General features: G+C 39.3%; 1 protein-coding gene across 1 annotated transcript in view; it reads left to right on the top strand.

Annotated features, from left to right (window-relative positions):
• Positions 1–26,756, top strand: part of Ryr3 (ryanodine receptor 3) — a 517,407-nt gene that overhangs the window by 178,454 nt on the left and 312,197 nt on the right. Inside the window, exon 3 of the mRNA XM_058584663.1 lies at positions 11,271–11,378. Within this exon, the coding sequence (XP_058440646.1) occupies positions 11,271–11,378 (108 nt within the window). The remainder of the gene's footprint in view (positions 1–11,270; positions 11,379–26,756) is intronic.

Genomic DNA, 26,756 nt, shown 5'->3' with positions numbered 1-26,756 from the left:
AAAGCTTCATTCCCCTGCCAAGTGGAGTGAGATCCACCTGTTTCCACAGGCAGCAGAAACCAGTCTCACACCTCCCTCACTCAAGGCTAATATTTCTGAATATCCCAAGAAATGTTGGTCTTGTTCAATTCCTATGTGGCAGCTCCCTGACAGTCTTCTTTATTTCATTTTGACATCTTCCTGTTTCTCTCCCCAAAAAGATTTCTTTCAGCTTTAAATTTGAATTTTGTGCACCTTACAGTTTGCATATAACAAGTTTTTGATGGTCAAGCAAAAACTTAAAACTCAACTATTTTGAAATGATATATATAAGATCGTGTGTCCTTTAGCCAAACATTTTTTTAAAAAATAATCGAGGTTTTATCCATTTTTTAATTTCATTCTATAATAACAGCTCTTATCGCTACTTGGCAAAGGCTCTTAATTTTTAAAATCTGGATATACACCTTGAAAATTTACAAATGCATGTCTGTGATTGGTACTTGCCCCATTGTGCTCAGAGCTGAATAGCTTTTTAGAAGAGAATGCATAATTGGTCTGATTTTAGAACTCTGTGTTGATGGAATGATCATGCCCACCAGGAATCTATCGCTTATAAATCTCTTAATCCCTGATAGTACCCATAAGTTCAGATCATAGTCTTTACATTCCCATTGGCCATTCTAAAGTAGAGAAGTCTTCTGAGAAAGTCAAGAATCTAACATGAAGTCCTTCCTTAATTTCACATTCAAGTACAAAAGCTGGGAATGAGGCAGCCTAGCAGAATTAGAATTCTGCAAACTTGGTATAGGAATGGAAACTCTCCATTCAGGGATATTGATGCAGAATAAGTCTAAATTCAAGGTTGAAATGTTCTAACAAAACAGGGGCAAGATTATAGTTCACAATAAACTCTTACATATTTTATGAATAACCAGAAGAGAGGAGCTCAGAGGCTCCACAAACAAAATAATGAGATGAAAACATTAATTTTCCTGATATTCAAAATATGTCTAATATATACTGATAATATCACACAGTATATACTATATATCAGTATATATTAGACATATTTTGAATTATCACACAGTATATATCATATACATATATTAAATATACATATATTAAAATCATTCTGCCCATGGCCTGGAATAAGTGCAATTATTACATAGTAAATATCTTTTTTAAAAGTTGGAAATGAAACTGTTAACTCCCTGACTTGATCACTACACATGTTTATACTACTGTATATTAGTGTATTCCATAGTTTATACAACTTAAAATAAAAAAAAATTTATAAAAAGGGATTAAACATTCTTTCATGAAATATGATTGCAGGGGAGTTATTTTAATCTTGAGTTTGTTTCCTTGTGTAATTAATCTCTCATATGAAAGGATTTGGATAAAGGTTAAATATGCTCATATTTATAAAGCATTTAGTGCAGTGCCTGGCATAGTTACATAGGTTGGTACATAGTTACATAGATGTGTTTAAAATGTATGTGTGCGAATATATATACATTCTAATTTATGTACTGCCATGTAAGATTTAGCAAATTCCTTTATATCTCAGTTGACCATTTCTAATGTGGTTGTAAAATCATATCTACCTCTTTTGTAGAAATCCAGTGACTAGGCAACAGCTTCGCTTTTGGACATTTGCTATGTAACTTTCATTATAAACTATCAACAACTTTTCACAGGTAACCAAGAAAAAGTACTGCATAAAAACTTAAATGAATTTGGGCTGGTAAGGGGTGTAAAGGTTAGTTTGGTTAATGACTGCCTCTGTCTTTGAAGTATAAACACAATGCAAATAATTATGTATGATCAATAATTGATAGCTCATAATGAGCTAATGTCTCCTGTAGGTGGATGAGATAATGTCTGTAAAGTACTCAAAAGCTCTTGAAATAAGAGCTACACATCCATTTCTGAATATTCGGATGCTATCCCAAGAAATGTTGGTCTTGTTCAATTTCACTCTGTACTCCATGGGGCCTGCTTACCCTGGAACATTTTCTAAAGGAAAAAAGGGGTTTCTACCTAGATGAGGTGATTTCCCAAACTTTTCTATGTCTTTGAGTGGGACTACCTGGAGCCATCTTACAGAGATGGTTATCAATCCTGTTGGAGGCTGGGTGATAAAATGGAATAAATACAGAGCACGTAGAAGCCAGGCCACTGGGGACTGGGTCCACTTCTGTTTGCTACCAGTACATATACTGCCCTTGGAAAGAAAGACTTTTGTCTACAGTTTGAAACGAGAGCCATGAGAGTGAATACCAGACATATTCATTCCTGGACCAGATAGTCCCAAGCATGAATAGAGATAAAGGGGGCTGATTGGTCAATTTTTCCATCATAAACAAAATCCTTGAGGCTAAGTACCTTATAAAGAAGTATTTTTGCTCACAGTTTCAGAAGCTGAAAGTCCAAAATTGGGCAGCCACATCAATTCAGCCTCTGATGAGAGCCTAATGATGGATAGCTTAATAGCAGGAAGAGAGGGGAAATCATTAAGACAGGAAGCTGGGGGGGTGCAGTCTTTCTCTTTTATAACAACCTATTTGTGTGTGAACTGGGGTTCCATAAGAACTATGTAAATCGCTTCCTAGGGCAGGATCCCAGGGACCTCAACCCCCTCCCACTAGGTTTCAGCTCTGTGAGGGTCCATCACCTCTCATATCACCACCTTGGGAACCAAGTTTCCAACATATGAACCCCTGGGAGACAAACCACAGACAAACTGTAGCAGGGGACAATTGAAACACTTTTTCCCTTAATAAAATGCACAAGTTTCAAGGATGGCTTCTGAGTAGAGTCATCTTTTTGGTGGCTGGTAAAAGAACCCCAATTTTGACCCCCTTCATGTTCTGCTATCTTGATAATGATTTTTACCATCCTGGTAGCCATGCAGAAGTATATTACTTTTGGTGTTCTGGCTTGTTTGCTTACCAAATTTTTTTCTTTAAAGTAATATATTGCAACATGGCAGATTTTTTTTTAAAAGTCTATGGAACACTGGAGAGTAATACAAGTAAAATAAAGATGGAAGATCCAAAATATTATGACATTCTGGCTTAAATTTTGATTGCTACACAATCCAATCAATATTGTCACTGCCCCATCCCTATTTGCATGGAACCCCAGAGGAGGACATGAGGCCTGTCCCAGTGTGTTACTTAGCTTCAGACCTGTCTCTGATTGGATGTGTCCATAACATGTGTTGCCTAAGAACATCCCAGTAACTATCTTGACGGTCCATGAATGGGAGATTTGCTTCTTCCAGTCCCAGCTCTGCTTGCTTAGTTCTGGTTTCTTGTGCACAATCATTCCCTATCCCCAGGTCATTAACATTGGACTTAATTTCAGCTTGCAAGCATGCACCCATTGCAATAGGGCTGATCCGTAGATACCATCAACAGATACAGTGGTCTCCCCTTATCTTCTAAAAATATGTTTCAGGACTTCCTGTGGATTCCTGAAACAGGCTAGTATAGAACTTTCTTATGTTTTTCTTGTACATACCTACCTATGATAAAACTTAATTTATAAATTAGGCTCAGTGAGGATTAACAATAATAATAGAACAATTGTAGAAACATACTAAAATAACAGGTATTTAAAACTTATGAATAGTTCATTTCTAGAAATTTCCACTTAATAATTTGAGACCACATTTGACCACAGACAATGAAAATTGAGTAAAGTGAAACCACAGAGAAGGTGACACCACTCTTACACCGTAATACCACATCGACAGCGTCTGTCTCGTGGCTCAGTCCTGGGAGTGGGATGGGAGATATAGGCAGAAAGGTCAGTAAGTAGAGTTATCCAGTACTTTCTCCTTTCCTTGCTCACCATTTTTTCTCATTCACAATATCTTTGTGGTCGTGATCTTTTCTTTGAGAAGTTGGGTAAAAAAAAAAAAGCAAAGGCAGGCGAGTATACGTAAGTCCCATAACTTAAAAACACTGCCTCAATTAATGGAATTTTAAATGGAAAGGAAAGAATTTATACAGTACAGAACATGGAAAAAATGATTCTCCTATCTCAATCATTCATTAAACAAAAAGTTGAATTCTTACCAAGTGCAGGAACTTTTTGCTCAAGTTAAGAATATATCTTGTTCATCCCTTTAGACCAACCTCCTGCCTGGGTAACTTTTCTAATCATGACTTCTCTGAAAGGGTTCCTACAGAACTTTACATACCAAACCTCTCAATTTAGCATTAAATATACTTGCTGGTGCCTGGAAGCCTCAGTTAGAGGAGATTTCTCTTCAAATAGGTAATAATAATAATAATGATAATAATTATAATAATAATTATTATTATTATTTTATTATTATTATTATTTCACGAGGATAGAAATCACCTCTTTTCTTTGTTCCTATAGCAGTTTTTAATGTATTGAATGCAAACATTTGCTAAGTAATTATTGACTGCATGATGGACATGAGAAAGGAAGTGTAGTTATCCAGGTCAACTCCAGGAATTCTCTTGTCAATGTATGAGAGCCACACAGATTGTCCTCTTCTCCCAGATCAACCTATCTCTGCAGATGTCTGCAGGAATACCCATATCATCTCAAGGTTCCCAACTCTCTCATCACCTTTCTGCTGGCCCAAATGAAAGATTCCAGTGAGCACTTTGCCAAATGTGGTTGCCGTCTGCATGGTCCTTCTGATACTTGCTGTGACTTAGTCTTGCTGATTCCTGTTTGCATTCTGACCCAGCCAGTAGAGACCTGGTCATCTTCCAATTTTTCATCATCTCCCACATCCAATTAATCAGCAGGCCTATCTCTCCTTGAAATCCATTCCCTTCTCCGCATTCCTGCTGTTACTTCTTTAATTCAGGCCATTGTCACTTGTCTACTTTCCAGCAATAATCTCCTACTTAATTTGTCTCTTGGCCTTGGTCTAGACCTCTTTACACTGGACCTGCAATGATCATTCAAAGTTGCAAATTTAATTGTATCACTTCCTACATAACTCCCTTTAATGCCACCCTACTGCTCTCTTCCTTAGCAAGAGGACTCAAGACCCATCTCAGTCTAATGCCTCCTCCTCCTTCTCCCTCATTTCGCATTTCTGTAGACTCGTTCCCTACCCCTCACATCTTACACATGATCAACTCCTTTCTTGTTTTCTCCCCTACCTCACCTATCTTCAACTGTGTTTCCTCACATACTCGAAAATTGTCCATCGGCTTCCCCAGCATTCCTCTAGATCACACAATCCTGAAGGGTGGGAATGTTGCCTTATTCTTAGGTTATTTTTGAAGTTTCTATTTTACATAAGTGAATCTTTGACTTATTGCTATTTTAATTTCATTGCTCCATTGGATAATATCTGACACTTAGTATTACTAGACATTATACTCTATTTTAAGCACTTTAGGCATAAAAACTTAGTTAATTCTGAAAAGTAGGTACTATCTTACAAATAATAATATTGAGGCACAGAGATTATGTTCCCTGCCTGATATCATTCAACTAGTAAGTTGTTGAACAGTCCTATGCCGGTGTTCACTCTTCACAATATGCCCTATATTGATTTCAAGTTGATATAGTTTGGATCTTGCATGTCTTCCAAAAGCTCATGTCCCCACTGGAACAGTGTTCAGTGTCTGGCTTTTGGGAAGTGATTATAATGATGAGGGCTTTGATATCATTAATGGACTAACTCATTGGTGGGTTCATAATTGAAGGACTATTGGGAGGTGGTGGAAACTATAGAAAGTGGAGCCTAATTGAAAGAAGGTATGGGGGTATGCCTTGGAATAGTATGTCTTATCTCTGGTATGGCTTGTCCCTGGCCCATTCCTTGCTTTCTCTATTTTGCTTACCCAATGGCAGACAGGAAGCACTCTGTTCTACCACACCCTCCCTGCCATTATGTTTTGCCTCACCATAAGCCCATAGTGATAGGACCAAGCAACTATGGACAAAAACCTCTGAAAATGTAAGACAAAGTAAACCTTTTCTCCTTTAAGGTGATTGTTTTCAGGTATTTTGTCACAACAAGAAAAAGCTTACTAACCTAAATACCATCAAGCTCTTACAGGGGGATTACTGGGGCATGGCTGTATGTGAATCAGATAATTTAACTAAAGTAAGAGACCCACGACAATGGAAGAAGAAAACATCTTGAAGAACAAGGAGACCTGGTACAATTTGTCTATAGCTATAGTCACCATCAGCCACATACCTGGATGGTTTTAGAGGATACAGAGAGACTGTTCAAGAAGGTGTGAGTTGGAACTTTTACTGTTTTGTGTACCAGGGACACAAAAAGCAGAACACAGCACCTGTTTTCCAAAGAACCCACAAACTCATGGAATGGACAGTTAGTTTTAGTTTGCATAGTTTTTGATGCACCAAACTATGGCTTACAGTATAATAGAGGTGACAGTTCTCCTCCTTTGTAACCAACTCTGCACTTTGTTTCCCTGAAGGCTAGCACTGTGCTGAGTGCTCAATGTGGGTGCTAAATAAAGGAATGTCAAATAACCAGGAATGGGACATTGGGTTCCCATGATCTTGGGTTCAGTACATCTTAGAAAAATATGCTGTCATGTAGGCTATGGAGCACAGCATAACACATAAACCTTCCCCTACTATTTTCTACGTAGTGGGGTTAATGAATACTGGTTCCTGGCTTACCCAGAGCCCTGGCATCTCAAGGTCTCCTGTAGGACACTTGGAAATGAAATGCTTGTCCAGGGTGAGGACAGAGCTGGGGAGAGTGATGAGGAGCTGTTTCAGAGCAGATGTCAACAGAGCCCTTTTCTTCGTGCTGAGAATCATTAAACACAAGCCCCCACCCAGCAGGCAGAGTGACTGAGGCACTGGCTCCAGAGCACAGAGACGGTGAGCTGGCCTCCTGGGGGACTCTCCCAGATACAAGCAAATGGGCTTTGATGATCCAGTGGCCTTTGCTCATTCATCAGGAGTGTGGAGGTAGAAGCTCAGGCCACTTTGGAGTTTAATTAAGGATGGCAGCTGGCATGATAGGCCCAGTGGTTGTAGACTCCATTCATTTCACAAGTTGCTAGTTGGATATTGTTTTTCTCCAGATATTCCTATTGCCCTGTTCCCTTGCTTGTCACTGCACACACATTGTTCTGTTTGCTGTTCGAGTGGCATGACCATAATCCCAAGTATAGAGAGTCCAGGCAGGGGCCAGGTGCTAGAGGTATAGAAACTAAACTGTTAGGAAACTGGAAAATGGTGCTCCCATGCACACTATCCCCCTGTTTCAATGTACCCATTCTGTTTAAGAGTAAAGTCATTACTACTTTGAGACTTTGAATACCTGGAGGGAAAGGGCAGATACAGTTATAGCCTGCCAAGTGTCTGTGTTATCTGTCAGTGGTTCTCTATCAGAATGGAAGATGGCAGAAAAGAGAGCACCTGTCCCTGGTCCAAGCAACTAGACACAGGGAAGAAAGACTACTGACAGCCATACAGTCTCAGAGAAAGGAAGTTTAATGCTTGGAGCCCTGAAGATTTCTGTCTTAAAGAGAATGGACTGAATTTGTCTATTGTTTAGACACAAATGTTAAATGTGTCTTGTTAAGACCATTCCATTGATTAAACCAAAAGCACCTTTAAAGTACCAATCCTAACTGAAGTTATTCCTAATAGAAGAATCTCCAAATCACATGCTATAATAAAGTGAAGGAGGAAGAAAGGATCAGACCCTGGCATTTATGCTTCCTATTCTGGGAACATAAAATCCAGGCAGGCTAAGAGTAGTAGAAAAATCTGTGTGAAATCTCTTGAGATGGCCTTACATTTGGGGAGACTTAGGTTGGGTAATGCTTATTTGCAGCATAAGGTTTAGGGAAATCCTCCATCATATAATTGTATACTACTTCGTAATGATGCTGTATGTGTGCAAAAACACTTCCTGGGTGGGAGGCTTGCCCTGTATTACCAGCTGCTGCTCACCCAAGTCCTATACAAATGAGTTAATTACCTGCTACAAGAACAGACTTTGCAAACAAAGCAGAATACATGCAAAATAAAGACTGTGCTCCTCCTTGTGTTATATGGTTGAACTATTTGAATAAAGGAAATTAGAGGAATTTCCTTAATGTCAAAATTCTAGGGAGACTTATTTTTATAGTTCCTAATCAAAAAGAAACCATGAGTTTAAAAAAAAAGTACTTAAGTAAAAAAGTACTCACTCAAATCCATAGTAGAAATGTAAGTTGCCAGTAGCCTTTGCAATAGGATTACTGTCCTTGGCTTCATACTTTAATAAAGGGGTCTTAAAACTTTAATAAAGGAGTATTGAAGGCAGGTCCAGCAGGGGTACCCCACATTATTTTTAAGGACAAGGGAAGGTATGAAGAATGTACAAACGCTTGGAAATTAAAGGGAACTTAAAGATGGCAAATTTCATTATCTTTATTTTTAAAATGAAAATCCTAGTCAGAAGGGTTATCTGAGTCTTAGTAGCAGGCTAGCTTTAGCTTTTTAAATTGGAGCTCCATGGAAACAGCTCTACCTGTCTTGAAGTGTTAGGAATAGCTGTCAGTGATTTCTGGCCCACATTCCTTATTCCTTCTATTCTCATGGTGCCAACATTCTGCCAATGGATTGGTATGCCAGACAATTGCGTGTTGTGTTCTCAGGAAAGGCGGTGTATTGTGAACTGTAAGCTCCCAAGGAACGATGATTTTGTTTTATGTCTCTTTGTATCTTTCTCATTATCAGGCACTGCACTTAAGTATAATGTTTAAATATATCCTGATATACAGTGTTCTAGTCATGAAAAAAACTTGTAATATTTTTATTAGCAGGAACAATGTTAAGTGCATGAACTTTGGAGATAGGCTGCCCGATGTCATTCTGGCTTGGACAAATAAAATACCTGGTCATAAATTCTCTGTGCCTTAGTTTCCTTGTCTATAAACTGGAATATTAAGAGTCCTTATCTTGCTGGGTGGTTCTAAGGATGAAATGAATTAATTTTTGCAGAACACTTACAACAGTGCCTGCCCTTGGGGAAGTGCTCACTCAGAGTTAACTGTTATTAGTCAGTGTTCAGAGAAGGTCTTTAACCATTGTTGAGAAAGTTTCCAGAATAGGCACAGTTATCATGCCAGTAACTGACCACCGTCAGCTGATTCTAGGACATCAGAGTGGTTGCCGTAGAGTCACTAGTTCTTATCTGGACATTAATTGCTCAGAGCTCTACTTACACAGCTTTTAACCCCCTCTACTGCCACTTTTAATACTGTGGCATCCAGGTTTTCTCAACAAATAGATGGATTCCCTGTTTTGGTAATTGTGATCTAGAGCCACATTCTGATCTGTCCACTGCCCTCTTGTAAATGGATGAGATTCCAGGGACCTTCTTCTTTTGGTCCCACTCAGACATGGGTGTGGAGGACCCTGGCCTCATGGCCCTTCCACAGAACCTTTGGGGGTTCTCCCAAACACACCACCAGCCTTAGCTCAAACTGATCCTGACCTCTTGGCCACTGTTCCCTTTAGATTGGGGCTTTTCTTCTTCTTAGCCTGTGGAATCCAGCTTAAAACTTATCTTAACTTGAATAAAGGGAAGCCATCTATTTTTTCCAAAATTTTTTTATTTGTTCTAATTAGTTATACATGACAGAAAAAAGCCATAAAAAAACTGACACATTATACATATATGGAGTAAAACTTCTCATTCTTCTGGTTATATATGATGTAGAATCACACCGGTTGTGTAATCATATATGCACATAGGGTATTGATGCCAAATTCAATCTACTATCCTTCCTACCCCCTTACCCACTCCCCTCCCTTCACTCCCTTCTGCCTAATCCAGAGTACCTCTATTCTTTCCTACCCATCCCTTATGTGAATTGGCATCTGCATATCAGAGAAAACATTTGGCCTTTGGTTTTGGGGGGTTGGCTTATTTCACTTAGCATGATATTCTCCAGCTCCATCCATTTACCTATAAATGTCATAATTTTATTCTTTAAGGCTGAGTAATATTCCATTGTGTGTATATACTATACTTTTTTAATCCATTCATCTATTCAAGGGCATCTAAGTTGGTTTCATAGTTTAGCTATTGTGAATTGAGCTGTTATAAACATTGATATGGCTGCAACACTGTAGTATGCTGATTTTAAGTCCTCTGGATATAAACCAAGGAATGGGGTAGCTGTGTCAAATGATGGTTCCATTCAAAGTTTTCTGAGGAATCTCCATGCTGCTTTTCAGAATGGTTGTACCAATTTGCAGTCCCACCAACAATATATGACTATACCATTTTACCCCCATCCTCACCAACACCTATTATTGCTTATATTATTGATAATTGTCATTTTGACTGGAGATGAAATCTTAGAGTAGTTTTAATTTGCATTTCTCTAAGTGCTAGAAAGGTTGAATATTTTTGCATGTATTTGTCAATTGTTGTATATCCTCTTCTGAGAAGAGTCTGTTTAGTTTCTTAGCCCACTTATTGATTGCGTTCTTTTGGTTTTTTTTTTTTTTTTTTTTTTTTTTTTGGTGTTAAGTTTTTTGAGTTCTTTACATATCCTGGAGATTAATGCTCTATCTGAGGTGCAGGTGGCAAAGATTTTTCTCCCATTCTGTAAGCTCTCTCTTCATGTTATTGATTGGTTCCTTTGCTGAGAAGGAGAAGATGCTTTTTAGTTTGAATCCATCCCATTTATTGATTTTTTTTTTTTTTTTTTTTTTTTTTTACTTCTTGCGATTTAGGAGTCCTGTTAAGGAAGTCAGATCCTAAGCCAACATGGTGAAGATTTGGGCCCACTTTTTCTTCTATTAGGTGCAGGGTCTCTGTTCTAATTCCCAAGTTTCTCATTCACTTTGAGTTGTGTTTTGTGCAGGATGAGAGAGATGGGTTTAATTTTATTTTGCTACATATGGGTTTCTAATTTTCCCAGCACCATTTGTGGCTATCTTTTCTCCAATGAATGTTTATGGTGCCTATGTCTAGTATGCGATAACTGTATTTGTGTAGGTTTGTCTCTATCTTCTATTCTGTACCATTAGTCTACATGTCTGTTTTGGTGCCAATACCATGCTGTTTTTGTTACTATGGCTCTGTAGTATAGTTTAAGGTCTGGTATTGTGATGATGCTTTCTGCCTCATTCTTCTTGCTAAGGATTGATTTGAAAAGCCATCTTTTTCTATCCATCCAATTGTCATTTTGCTTCATAGGCTCTTGCTTCTGAGATGTGATTGTGTGACTGAATCCTGACTGATACGAATAACTATCTTCACTCTGGTTTTATTTCTACAGTATATTCCTCCAGATCTCTGTGTCTGCAATTTTGTGCTGGAACAGTCCCTCTCTGTCAGAGCCCTTCAGGAAATGCTTGCCAACACAGGTGAAAATGGCGGTGAAGGGGTGAGTACCTGAATTATGCCCTCAATTGGGATTGGGACTTACCACAGTTGAAAAACAGGTTACAAATTTCATTCATCCAGTGTGGAGCTAGAAAACCTTAGGAAACTTTGAGATGATCCATATGAAGATAGTAAATCTTTGTGCCTAAGCAGGGCACAAGACTCTGAACCTACTCCCTCTCCTTCCCCAGAACCCACCAAGGGATATGGAGAGGCTGAGGAAGACTTTGAGATTGAGGGTGACTGCAAAGAAGCGTTTTTTAATGGAAAAATCTGACTGAGGATTTATGACTGTTCTGATAGAGCACAAACAACTAGGCTACATGGAGTTTGGAGAGCATTTTCTATAAAATTCGGTCTTTGACATGTGCCCAGGACTCAATAGTTTCACTGCTTCTTGGTAGTGAGTAAAATGGTCCTTAAGTGTTTAACTGAGAGACAGTGCTCCATATCTACCATTTCTTCGGCCAGATATTTCAGAATAAATTTTTATTCTTCTATTCCCTAATGACCCACATTTATTTATGTCTATTCATCATCAAATACTTTAATTCTACAGCCTCAAGATTTCAAATCTCCTTCTTCCAACTAGTTTTCTCCACCCTCCCCACTCTCCCACGCTCCCTCATCTATCTTCTGAAATATTGCAGCAGTCCATTAACTGCTTTGATTCCTTCTGTACTTACCCCCTCCTCAGGCTTTCACTCAGTAATCACAATCTTCTTTCTAAAATGCAAATTCAATTATTACACTTCTGTGTTAAAAATCCTTTGCCCATTACCTTCAGGTAAATTCCAAATTCCTCAACGCAACTTAATGCCCTTTATGATTTGGTGGGCCCTGTGCACCTGTCTGTTCCATTTCTCACCACAGCCCACCCAGCACTTGTCCCACCCAGTGGAATTCCTTTCACTGCCTCAAACATGCAGTTCTTTTTTCTACCTCTGATCCTCCCCATCAGCTATTTCCTTCATGTGGAACAGCTTTCCTCCTCCTCTCTTTCCCCTTATATAATCCCTCTGGATCCTTCAAGGAACCAGTTTAGGTATTAAATCAGCTGACAAACATCCACTGACCCCGCAGGTCTGTTGTGTGGGCAGCAGTAAGTACATCCTCTGTCAGTTCTTACCACTGTTCTGTAATCGAAGATCTTATTTTCTTATTCTGGAGAGGACCCTGCCTGTGGGTAGGAACCATTTGCAGTTACCAAGTAACACAGTTTATCATTACTTTCCTTGCATGAGCTCATACATAATTCAGAAATGTCTCCTTTGTGGTAGAAGAGACAGTGACCACAGAATCCATTAAAGCAATTTTTATAATTTGGTCATTTTCCAGCTCTTAATGAGATCTTAGGCAAGTCTTCTAATCTCACTGGACCACAGTGTTCTCACCTATAAAATTAAAATGTTTAATTAGATCTCTAGGATCCTAAACACCAAGGGTTTGTGGTTCTTCACTCTTTTGATTTAAAACAATGTGCTTCAGTTAGTCTCCAGAAAATAGCTTTTCTCTTTCCCCTGGAGCATTAATACAGTGAGATTTTTGTTCGTTTAACATTGACCTTAATCTGGGTCCATTTCCCCCTTCCTGGCACTGACTTCAGCTCTTCACATTTTTTACACACCCTCAAATACTTGCAGTTTAGTGAAACAATATATTTTTTATTACCCTTTTTCAAAGACTCATCACATACAGGAATCTTTGAGAAGGAAGATCTGATTGATGTTATCAAGTGATGATTATCACTTTCGGTATCAAATAAGGTCTGGTAGACCCAACCTCCTTACTTCCTTAACCTAGAAATTGTGAAAGATCTAGATTCTGTGCTAACTGGAGAATTATCCCTTGGGTATTGTTTTATCCTGTTTGGTCCAAAAAGTGCATTTCGAAGGACTCCTTTTTCTCCAACGTTTAGCTTGAGTGGTTCAGAGAGTCCTACAGATGAGAAAGCAAACTCAGAAGTTCGTTGTTCTCCTTTGTTACCAAGAATTTTAAAAAATAGTCTTAACTGGGCTTCTCTTAAAGAGAAGTAAGCAATAACTCATTTCCCATATAGAGGGAAGAGCAACTTAATGAAATTTGAATCCTTAGCTTTAAAAACATATGAATAAGACCTACCTTAATCTCCATCCATGTTATAGTGGAAGATTTTTCAATATAGCTGTATATTTCAAGGACTTAGATAATTTACAATGTTTAGAGAGCAATACACTAAATCTTACTGAAAATTCATATCCAAAATAAATGATCAATAAAATTTTTATTAAATATCCATTGGATAACAATCACCATAGTGTGTCAAACTCTGAAATTTCCCATGTTATTGCCTTTTTGGTGCTATTTTACCAAAGATAGGAAAAATCTGATAGTTATTTCCTGTTCTGACACATTTATTATCATTATTCACTGAGATGATTTTACAATCCATTGGCAGCTCCACAAAATAGTTACCCAGACAGAAGCTTCAGGTACTAGAACCTCTTAGAATCCTCTTAAAATTCCATCTCGACTCTCAGTCTGTAGTATGAGAAGTACTGTTTTTACTACTTTGCCATATAATCTCTTGCATCTGATTGGTTTGCTCTCTGAAGTGATTACTGTGCACATTTACTATTAGTACTTAACTTGGTTTTAGAAGATAATATTCAGCAGGGGGAAAAAAAGGGAAGATGGAGAGAGAAGCGAGTTAACACGACAGACCATAATGATTGTCTGGAAAGCCCGGGGGTTGTGTGAACGGGATGATGCCTCCTTTGCATGCCATTCCATTCTGTTTTAAAATAGCCATTTACTGCTTTTAAATAAGTATTACTTCCACTAATGATGATGACTGCCACCAAATGGGATGCTTTGAGTGGTGCAATATTTTTTACTTCTGGTCATAAATAAGCCCTTGTGTGGTGCGTCTATTCACTGCTGTGTAGCAACTGAGTGTTGTTTTTTTTTTAAATGACTTCAGTTGTTTATTCATTCATAGAAGTCTGCAAGGATTTATGATTCTGCAGCAATTTCCCTTGCTAACAAAGAAAACAAAGGTGCTTAACTAAAATTTAACACCAGAGAGGTTCTTTTTAATTTTTTTGTTTTATTATTGAAATGTCCTTAACTCCGGCCAGGAACACATGGGAGCTGGCTTTATGTTGAAAGGAGTATAAATGAGGAGGAGGACCCCGGACAAAGAGGATTTGGTGCTTCTCAGAGCCTGCCTAGCTAAGCTCATCTTTGGGTCACTTTACCTCTGGTCTAATCCTGTCTCATTTTCTTCTGGGGAAAATTACCAGGGGGTAGATACTTGGCACTGTGGCCAATTTCATGGCTGGTGGTTGCAAGGAAAATCCTTGCATATGAATATTAAAGTATTGTCACTTTTCAGTTGACTGGATCCATAGTCTGTGTATGGGAATGTCCATTACCTTTCAGCATGACATGGATCCATTGGCGATGTCATCATTTCCCTCTAAACCCTCATTCGCTGTTCTTGTAGAAATAACTTAAGTTAGAATAAGCAGCATTCATTTGGGGGTGGGGGAAGAAGATCTCTTTAGAGTCAGGCATATATTTTCAGTCTAGCCTATGCAAGACCAGGTGACCTCTGGTACAAGTTATTTCTCTTCCCTTCCCTTGCCTCTCACATGGTCCAAATGCAACCTACCTCATATGATTGGGTGAGAATTAAATGATATCATTGCCCACAGCTGCCTGTGGGCATGGGCTCTTCTATTTCTCTCTGGTCTACTTCATTCTGTCACAGATTCTTCAGTAATATTCAAACTGCCTATAAGGAAGGAGGGTCCTGACCTGCATGACCAGGAGCATATTAAGTGGAGGGCTACATAAGTCTCAATGGATTTTGATATGAGCTAGCATAATGCTTCCAGAAATGAAAGGCCTTGATTAACACAATTACCAATTACATCCTTCTGATGAGCATTTTGTTTCTAAAAGTTGACTTCATTAATGAAGACTTTTAAAACTGATGTGAGAGTGTGTGTGTGTGTGTGTGTGTGTATATATATATATATATATATATATATATATATATATAAAATAAATAAAATGAACTAGTGCTGTGGGTGCAATGTGAATGTTATGTTTTATCCATATCCATGCCTGACTGTAGAAGCTAAGATATCTGGCATGCTAATATACAGTCAGTCTTCTAACCTTGATTGAAAAATGTGACCTGAAAAGATATTATTTCTACAAGAACCTTTATCGTAAATGTCCTCACTGAGAGATTCTTCTTTATTTCCCTGTATTACTTGTATAATAGCCATTATCTCTAAAGTAAGTTACAGGCTCCTTTCATTCGTCCTTGTCTTTGGAGTGAGAAATGCTACACACAGCGCAGCTGCTAGAGAAATGCTCAGGTATGATATGGGACATTTGTCATGTGTTCCTGCTTCCTGAGGATGACATACTAGTGCCTGTCAAGAGGTGGGGATTAACGCCTGCTATCATGTGAACTCAAAATGGCCAGTGAAGCATAAACATTCATATTTTCATAAGTTGCTTAAGATACATGTCATGAGATACACTACAGTAATTTCTTACCTTGCAGCCAAGGTCAGGACATTTATCCATCTTGGGAAGTCACAGAAAGTTGAGCAACAGGTGAGAACATCATTTAAAAAAAGAATCTGCCAAAGGTGTTTCTATCCTGATGATGCTCAGTATGAACAGCAGAACAGGTATTGATGAGGGGAATTAGAAGTCCCCTTGCTTGAAGACTGAGCTATGCCCTGACTGAGATTTTGCACAAATGCCCCTAGAAATGGGAAGGCAAGAGAATCCTTGCCTCTTTCTTTCTGGCAGGATAAAAATAACATTCTGATATTGAATGCAACTGGGTTTTTTGTTGTTGTTGTTGTTTCTTAATCTATGGCTTGTAGTCCACACCAACTACAAACAAATCTCTTGGTAAGAATACTCTTATGAGTAAAAGCTCATCAAAACCTGCTCTTTAAAACCTGCTCTGTTGGCATTCATCTTACAGATTTACTCATGGAAGGTAGCCTGTTTGGGGGACAAATCTGGGAAACAGGTTTAGGTTTGGTCCTAACATTGCCACCAACTGGAAATGTAACCCCAGGCACATCTCGTACAGACTCTGGGCTTTGGTTTCACCATCTCTAAAGAAGGACATCACTTAAGTGCACAAGTTCTCTCTCCTGGGCTGTGGTGGGTGTAATACACCAAGTTAGAATGGGAATGTGTCATTACCTCACTTCCTCCTGTGCCTACAGGCTGTACTCCATCACTGAATGGCTATGTTGACTTGTTTGTTTTAGCCATTGCTTGAGACCTCAGCTCCCATATATTTAGGTAGAATGAGTCAATATGTTTGTTATTTTCTGTTTTGTCGTGGACAAAAAAGAATATTCCATAGTCATCTGGGACAGCAGCCCTATGGCACAAGGTGTTGGTTATATAATTCTAATGTTTTATGAGGCCTGATTCCTTTTTTCTTATGCAAGAAAAGGTATTCTGTAGTTTTGGTAGCATTTATTTTCTAAAAGATCCAGCCATTATTTTGGAGAAATTAAATATTATAAGTGAAGTTCCTCCCCAAAACTAAGGTTTCAATGTTTTTCCCCTCACAGAGCAAATTAATTAAATGTCTTTTCTCTCCGCCCTTTCCCTTCTACTCCTTACTGTTTTATATCTCATTTTGCTATGATTTTAGAATTTTATGCTGATATAATGGATTTTAATATTTCCTTGATAAGCTGATATTTATGAATACATGTGCAGATAACTCATATTTCATTTTTGGACTAGCCTTTTGATGACACGATTTTTAGTTAAAATATGCCATCTTGAAGATCTATCTTCATGGTAAGAAACCTTCTTTGATATTTTAAAATAAACTGATAAATTAGAGCATTTCTAAGATAAAGATGTTCTAAATTGCCTTATTTTGCTCAATGTTCTAATATAAATGTAATTCTGCAAAAGTGCTGTAGTCAAACTGAGGCTAAAACACATTGCTTGCTTATAGTCTCTTGATGACCTCAGCACTGTACTAAGAAAAAAGAAGTAAAGATCAACTTCTACCTCTATTGCCACTGCTAACATCTAGCAATGTGAAATATTCACCTGGTAGGAAATCTACCCCCTTGACTCACTGTGTGTTCTTTTTCTATAGTAAACATCCATAGGTACCTCAGATAAGTTGAAAGCTTTCAGCAAGACCTGTGCACACTAAAATATCCACTTACTGTTTTGTTTTTGATTTCGCTAGCTCGGTGACCTCTCGGAATGGGTATGTCATACACTCATTTAATATACCTGTATTTTTGCATGGAACACTGACTTCGGCTGTTTTTGTACTGAACCATGCCTTTCACTTGTGAGTGCTCAGGGCATTTCCATTCTTTGTGCCTCTGCAATTTTTGAAAAGACACTACTGCTCCCCACATTGGATCTTGTGGAATTAGAGGTGGCTGCACACTTAGAAATTCTTGGCCAGCCGGCTTATTTTACCACTGTTCAGCAATTAGGAGAATGGTTTATCTGTGGACTCATTCTGTTTTCCTTTAAGACAAAATCTTTTCCTCTTTTCAAAGTCTCTTTTACTTCTGGTGTGGTCTAGATGGACTGTGGCCATAGGTTTCCACTTGATAAGATGACAGAAGTGTGCAGCTGTGCCTTGCTCCAAGCTTTTCAATGCTTCACAACCCGACCAGTACTATTATGCATCTCCAGCCCTGCTCTTCATAAGGCTGGAATTCATAATAAAAATGGAAAAAGCTAGTTGGATATTTTTTTTATTTTTCGTACAATACCCCCAAAGTGAACCAGCAGAATAATTGAATGTTCCTGTCCACAATTCAGAACAACCATGAAGGTTAACTAGCTTTTTACATTTCTTCATGTCCTCCTAGAAGCATTTTCAAACAGAAGAGCCCACAGAATGAAATTTTAAAGTTCCAGACGCTCTTGAATCTTCCATTTCCTGCATATCATGCTGCAGCTTTAGTACAGTTGTCTTTTCTTTGGTGAAGCTGACTTGTTCAGAAGTTGGCACCTCATGCTGAAGAGCAGTGTGCCTGTGTAACCCTGATGTGGTTTTGCAAGTGTGATAACATTTAGCTTTGCTAATGTTACACACACTCTGGAGTTCTTTACATTCTTGCTGTGATGTCGAAATGCTCTGTTAGAATAGTTGTGTCATAGTGACTTCCGTCATCTTAGAAAGCTTGAGCTTTTTCCCCAGGGTGGACTGAAGGTGTTTGGTTTTTGTATTTTAATTGCAAAAAATTTAAACATCTTCATTGAAGTTTCTTAGAGGGTCATGGAGGGACCTGGATGTCTAAGCATTCTCTGGGACATACAATGTGGATATACCTATATTTTTCAAAGGGTTCTTTTAATGAGAGATTTCCCTGAATTTTTTAGAGAAATGACTGATCGGAGGGCAAGGGCAGAGATGGATTGTAAAAATGTACTTCAGCTGCAATTTTAGGAGTATGTTTCAATCCTAAATTGTAAGATATCTGCATTTAAGGGAAACCTTTTGTTTTAACACACTTGCTTGCCTTTTTAAAAGTAATACACACTTGGGCCAGGCGTAGTGGTGCATGTCTGTAAGCTAGCTGAGGAGGCTCAGGCAGGAGGATCACAAGTTCAAAGCCAGCTTTAGCAACTTAGCAAAACCCTAAGCAACTTAGTGAGATCCTGTCTCAAAATTAAAAAAGAGCTGAGAATGTAGCTCAGTGATTAAGTGTCCCTGGGTTCAATCCCTGGTACCCTCCCCTGACCCAAGAAATAATGCACATTTGGAATTTTAGAATTCAAGAACTCCTGAGAGAATTGAAGTCCTTCAGTTTATTTATTAGATATTTTCTTTGATCGTATAATTCACTTTTAATAGCTACCAGAGTTTAAATTATGTATTGGTAGAGAGAAGTAAATGAACTAGAAAAAACGACAACTTATTTCCATTTTGTGAAAGATTATTAAAAGCACCAATTTTGATATTTCAGTGAAGAAAAACTGGCACCAGAGAATCCCTGATTCCCACTGTTTGGTCTTAGAATGCAAGGATCTCAGAGGATGAAGTTGAACCAATGAAAAGAAAGCAGGAATAAAGGCAGGAAGATTGAGGAGACCCATGGGGTCAAAATGACCCCTGCTCGGCAGAGGGCTGGAATGGTCACCTGCAAAGGAGGGGGGAAACTGGAGACAAAATGCTTTTGTTTTTACCTGGTGTTTCCTGTGGCTGAGCTGGGGCTCCTGCTGAGAGTAGAGATGTAGAAGGTGCTTTGCTTTGTTGATGGCCCTAAAGTGTTGCTCTGGTGTGAGGGAGGAAAGTGCTCCACTAGGTAGGGTTGGCCATTCTGGCCTTCCTGTAGCCACTCTCTGGACCTTGTTGTCCCCATCTGTAAAATGTGGGCTCTTGGCTTACACACTGGATCTGGGACAGATATTTAATAGCCACTAACTCTGATGAAAGGCTCTCCAAACACCAGGAAATTCAATTTATTAAGTTAACTTTATAAACGGAAAGCTTTGCTTTAAAAAAAAAAAAAAAAGGATTTCTATGATGATAGACTGTGCCCTTTTTAGTACTTAAACAGTTTTATGGTTATAAAGTTATTTTCATTTCAGATATTATGGCAATAATGTCGGTGACGATTTGCTTTTTTGGATGCCCTTACTATGCTAATTATTAGCTTTTCTCCAGTAATTGAAATTTTACTGGTTCTTAAACTCATGAAACTTATAAACCTATTGTATAGCGCGCATGAATTCCATGTGCTAAATGGTTTTGCCCAAGTATTAGACTTATGCTTTGACTTACGAGTTGTTGCTTTAATTTTTTTTTTCCCTTTGTAAAAGCCAGAGAGTCGATGCCCTTGTTGGTTGTAGTTATTTTGTGGACAACAATGGATCTTATCTCTGTGATGGAAGGGGAGAGGTGCTCTAAGTCTTAGGGGCTCTAGTGATGCCCCTTCTTTTCTTATTATGGAGAGAAACATGCATTGACAATAGCATGTTTACAGTAGTCACCTGCTTCCATTCCACTAATGACGTGCAGCTGGGGGCCAGGCGGCCCTCATGCCATTGGTACTGCTCATCTGCTTTGAGAAGGTGAAGTGAGATAGGCAGAAGAGCTAGAATGTTGTCCCAAAGAAGGAAGTGAGAGCTGTTCCTATGTAAGTGAGGCTATCAACACAGAATTTTCCTCCACAGAGCAACCTTTGGGGAAGGTGCTTTAGAGGATGCTTCATCTTGGGCAACTCCCCTGAGTCTGGCTCCTCTGGGCTGGGGTGGAAATTTGTAGTGAAACTTTTAAAAAAATTTTTTTGTTTTCAAGTCTTTGATGAGATAGTAGAATGGTAAGCTGAATGCATTACTTTTTTGTATCTTTACAGTTGTTTATTTTCTAAAATTGTGATTTGGTTTTAGAAATTTTCAGAAATAAATGCTAGGGTGCAAGAGCCTCCACTTTTTCAATGGGTGTAGGTGACCAACTTGTAATTACTGAGGCATCTTCAGTCAATCATGCAGAGAGAGCTATGGTGCCAAACCTCTGAAACTGAACATCATACTCTACATTTCCGATTGAGAACACAGCCATAGAGGAGAAAGAAACATATTCCCCCCAGTGCTCTGTAGTATTGTGTCCACATACTTCAGTACCCTGGCAACTTAACCTCTGTCTTCTCTGGGGAATTTCCCATGCCATTTTGGTAAAGAGACTATTTGCAAACCCTGGTACAACTTTAGAATTAACACACATGTTGGAAATAACAATCTGAAGCAGCATATATCTCAAATTCATAACCCCTCTGCCTTAAAATGGGTTAGAACATGTTTCTACATGAGTTAAAACCTATGGATTTCCTACATTTGAAAAAGAGGGGAGTTGAACTTTTAACGAGATAGCATTTCAGAACCTCTTGCTCTGCTCAGGGTTGTCAATTTTATGGGAGTCTTGACTTTATGTTCATCTCAGCATCCTACCCAGGAAGACCTAACTCCCTGAACAGATGCCAAGGGCCTGGGAGCAGTCTAAGCAGCAGAAGCTACATTTCTGTGACCCTAGACAGTTGACCCTGGTTGCTGGGAGAATGAACAACTGCTGTCTCCCAGTTCATTGTTCCTTCCAGGCGACCTCTTGAATGCATAGGGTAGGTGAAGCAACAGGGATACAAGTCATGATTTATCAGCTCATTTCAGTTCAAGTCAGCGCAGGAAACAGAATTCCCAGACTCCCTGTTAACCCATTATGCAAAGCTCCAATCCCCCCTCTTATTGCCTCAGTCTTTTCCTGTGGCACAGATCCCTTCTGAACTCCTTGCTCTCTCTCTCCCCACATAAAGCTACCTAGATTGTGGTTACCTCACCTCTTACTCTTCTCACTTCATTTGCAATCCTTTATTAGATTGACCTGTTCCCAGGGCAAAGGGGAATTTAAGTTCATGGTGTTAAATCTCTGATCCAAATAGATACAATTCCAACTAGTTTTGTGTCTCATCTAAATTTTTGTGTTTACAGGAATTGAGAGCATTCTCGAGTTCTGTCAGTCTTTTTCCCCCATTTGTCTGTCGATCCATAATTATGGACTCGTTGACATGTACATTTTTCTAAATATATTAACTTAATTCTAACGGTCTTTACATCCTTTAGTATTGTTTTTTTTTTCTTTCTAATGCATGGTTTATATCACTCAACATTTGGATAGGCAAGTATTTCCAATGCATCCCTGTGTAAAAGAGGAACCTATGTATATCTACCCTTTTTATTTTACTTACTGTATTCCGCCACTGAAATGTAATCCTAACAGAAGAAAAAAAGCTTCTATTATTTAGATTTGTTACACTGAACTATTTTTAAGTCAGTTCTTCAATCCCTTCTTCTGAAGAATGCTCTAATTGCTGTATCTTATAAAACATGCCAAAATAATCAAGAGAGCTCCATATTTCACACGACCCTATGTTTCATTCAGTAGGGACTACTTTAGTTTATCCTCAGGTTCTATCACAAAACAGAGGTACGTCTACCTTTAGAGAGGATCCTGTTTTTAACATGTATACATATGTGTATCCCTTCAAAGCAAAAGACCCATAGCTATAAGATCTGTTTTGTATTGATCTAGGAAAATATCTCTGGCCAAATCCAATTTTTTTGTGACAAATCCCAGTGGGCTCCCAAGAAGGAGGATGCTGAGTCAGATAATAGGCCACCCCTACTGTTCACAGAGCTCCTGAAGCTCATTCCAGCTGGCTTTAGACCATCCAGTTTGTAACCAAGGAGGTCTTGCCAGAATTCTCTCCCAGAGAGATCTGTAATCTTACAGAGTGACTTAAAAAAATAAAAGTGACCACTAACAAGAGATAACCTGTATCACTATGATAATGAAATTGATGTCAAAAACCCAATACATTACCCCACATTCTGAATAGCCTAATTTATGACCTTATTTTATAGTCATCTAGTGATTTACAAATTCACTACTATCATAATTTGAACCAAATTATCCTGCTGTAAGTTTATACTGGAAATTCACAGGTGCATTATAGTGGCCACTTCATGCCATGTGCCATCACACCCCTGCTTCACTATCATCTTGGAATCACATCTCTCTTATAATATGTTACAAAATACAGGCATCATTTTCTCCTGGATGCTCAGACCCTCCCTGTTTGAGCCAAGGGAGCGTCATTAACCTTTTATAACATTACCACTGATGTCTTTGAGTAATAAGGGTGACCCAGGCCTATCTGAATTTTTCAGCCACAAGACATGAAATCGGACAACTCTTTAGTATCCCTGGTTCCATTTTACAGAGACTAATATTAGAGAATAAATTCTGGCATTGGGGATGTATATTTCACTGCTCCTGCCATGACCAGTCCGGCATGAGATTGGAGGAGATACTAGTGCGACACCAGAAGAGAGGCAACTTAAATCACCCTCGTGACAGAACAAGACTTTATTTTTATGAAGAACATGAATTTAACCTTCACAATGATGACTCCAATGTGCTTCTAACCTCTCCCTTTTCCCCTGCCTTACTTACATATGAAAGCTTACTCAGCCGTTTCGCTCTCCGAGGCAACAGTGTTCCTGTGGTCCACAGCTGTATTGAACTGTGCTGCTCTTTCTCTGCTCATTCATTTTTAAAAGCACGCTGTGTCCTTTCCAATCTCTGGTTTCATGGCAGTTTTCTAGCGTCTTGAAGATTGTCTTCCTTGAATCCTATGATATCTGCATATGTAGATATTGACAGTGGTGGCTTTCTAGGGATGGTACAAACTTCTCTGGCTCCTGTCAGTCTGTCTGTCTCCCCTCAGGCTTTCGACCCTGAGGACCATCACAAACTGCTTCCCTCAGATAACTTACTTGCTTCTTCAGAAGAAGTGCTTCTGAGGAGCACTCCCTGTTGCCAGAGATCCCTGCCCATGGGGAGAGCAGAGATACTGCAGTGTTCTATACCATGTCCTCGCATGACATCAGTGATGTCCACACCAAGGCCCCTGGAAAATGATTGGCTTATTTCCCCCCATCCATTGGAGAAGACAAACATGAACACGAGTAGTTTGAGTTTTATTAATTTTGTAGGAATTGTTTTCCCCACATTGTAACCCATACTCAGCACTTCAGCGTTAGCCCTCCTCTTGCTCTCGCAGGTGCTCTGTGGGTGCTCCTTTTAATATGCTTTCTTCCCTTGCCAGGGTGTCCTGTGGCTCAGGGGAAGTCAGGTTTTGCTGTCAGCCCAGTAGGTTACTCTCCCAATGTCAGTGTGATAAATTTGCTCCTTGCACAAAGGGGAGAAAATAGATCAGGTGAGGCTTGCTCTGTTCAAGTCCCAGCTTCCATTCACCAATCGGCAGAGGAGGCTTTAGAAGAAAAACAAAACAAAACAACAAAAAAACCTACCTTTTTTATTTGAAAGAGCTAGCAGTGGGCAAACACTTGGACCTGAGCCAGGACTCTGAAAGGTGGGCTTTTGAATGCAGCCGTGTCTGACTGCACCCGTGCTACACGTTCACAACTCTGAGTGATACTAGACCTGCAGAAAGGAAAGTGAGACAGTGTAAATAAGAATGCAGATTACCAAGGTGCACCCTGAAAGGGACCTGCAAGTCATAGAAATCAGAGTGAGGACAGAAGATCAGAGGTGACCCATTCCAGGGGGGTATGTGACCAAGCAGTGAGTAGGCACAGTGCCAGTCCTTGTCCCCCAAACTTCTGTGTATTTGCCATTAACTCCATCTCTTCCCAGGTCCTGTAGAGTCCAGGTAGGTGAGGACAGAGGTCCCCACTGCCTTCAAGGCAGCTCATGAAGGGTCCAGGTGACCATCAGTTATTGTGAGGATGGGTGGATGATGATGATCAAGGTGGGTCTGGACCTCTTTCTGTGTCAAGCTGGAGTTGTTGGGAGTCCTCACCACACATAGATTTTGTGGGAGGGATTTATGTCTTTCTATCTTCACAGGCGTATGGTAGCAGCATTGAGAGAGTTGAACATCAGCCCTACAGTTGTCAAGGTCAAGGGGAAGTGATCATATTTGTTCTTTGCTTCTGTGGGAATTCTGGAGAAATATTAAAAGGAAAGTAAATTATGGGTGCAGAAGATGCTTCTGAGAGCAGAGGAGTACTTGCTGGACTACAACTGGACCCTGCACCTCAGCAATCAGTGTATTACTATGATTGCTGAGGTGCAGGGTCCAGTGTAGCTGTGAAAGTCCCAGAAGGGGAGGCTGTCAAGCCTGGATGTGCATCAGAATTTGCAGAGAGCCCGGGTCCCAACACAGACCAACAAATCAGAGTCTTGGAAAGGCGGCCCAGCATTCTGTTTTGCACTTTTCTTGTTTTTCTTTCATTTTTAAAGTTCCTCTAGTGATCCTGGCCCAGGGAAAGGTACAGAGTATCAGGAAGACCTGTTTTCCTCTCCACCCACAGATCCACATGTACACAGAGCCCTTGAGCATCAGCTTCTCTACCCCAGACCATTGCATACACTTCAAGGGGGAAATCAAGCTGTTCTGCCTAGGAATATAAACTTGGCCTTGGGCTTTCTATATGAATGTAGAGAGAACAGGATGAATCCATGTACATGCAACATAATCATATTTGGGATGAGGACAACAGAGATAAAGATGAAGAAAATGGAGAGACAGTGATACAGAACATCCAGGTGGGAGGGGAAAAATCTGTAGGTTTAAGAAATGCAGAAGAGAGGGAAACAGACTATAATCAATTTCACCTTCTACTTTAAAGCCCACACAGGTAGATTTGTTTACACACAGTAAGACTTAGCAGGGATTATATGATAAAAGCTTACTCTCCTTTAACTTTAAATCCCCAGAATGAACAGTGATTTTTTTTTTTAACAGAGTAGAGTTAGTGTTTATTTTGTCATATCAAGGTGATCTGACTTTTCAAATGTTAAACTCTTTGTAGGAAATATTCATGTACATTATTACATTTAGTAAAAAGTAATGAGGCCAGGTCATTGGTCTTGACCCTCTGTGGCCGTTGGTCCATCAGAGATCTGATGAATGCTAAGGAGAATGGGTGCTTCATATAAAAACCAGAAAAGTGAAAAACAAATTTTGCTTACGGAGTCCTTTTCTGTAAAGAATGCAATTGGAAATGTCCAACTCTTAGAAATCCATCTGTTAGCTATGGGAGAGGAAAAAAATTCAGAGGAAAAGAATTGCCTTACTTTTTTCCAAAGTATACTTGTCATCGGTCTATAATGTCATTAGCACCAGGACAAATCTCTCCTGTTGATTTTTAAAAGACATCATAATAAGAAATGTGTGTCAAATCTGCTTCTTTGTCTAACTTTCCTGTGGTACCTATGCCCAAGGGAAATCACTGATGCATTCTAGATGACCCCAGGCCCAATTTAGAGGCATCTCAAGTCACTGTTGGCCCTCAGTGGAAAGTGCTCATCCACCTCCTTCACATGAAGTATCTGAAAATCCCAGGTCTATTAGGGACTTCAGAGTCATTTAATTTGTCCCACAACTATAGTAAAATGGGACATAAGATGGAAGAATGGCTGCACAAGTCTACATACATTTTCATGGGTCAAAAACTGTGGTGTGTGTGTCTGTGTGTGTGTGTGTGTGTGTGTGTATACATGCAGAAGATTGAACCCAAAGTCTCATGAATGCTAAACAAATACTGTACCACTGAGCTACTCTAAGCCCAAAACTCTTTATTTTTGAAAACTTGAAAGGCAGGAGATCCCTGTTGTCTTCAGCCCTGCAATCATAATTTAAGTGTGCATCACCCAGAGGCTCTTCCTTCTTGTGGCTTCAAGTGCCATAAGTATCAACTCTGTGTCACAATCACAGCTACTCTCTGGTCCCCAGCTCACCTGAGCCCTCTTAGATTTGACTTACCTAAG

This window comes from Marmota monax, unplaced genomic scaffold (genome assembly GCF_021218885.2).
Source record: "Marmota monax isolate L192 unplaced genomic scaffold, Marmota_monax_Labrador192_F-V1.1 WCK01_AAM20220418_F8-fsc00001, whole genome shotgun sequence".
In the NCBI taxonomy this organism is placed as follows: domain Eukaryota; kingdom Metazoa; phylum Chordata; class Mammalia; order Rodentia; family Sciuridae; genus Marmota; species Marmota monax.
Note: the sequence above shows the minus strand (reverse complement) of the source record. Positions and strands in the feature narration are given on the sequence as shown.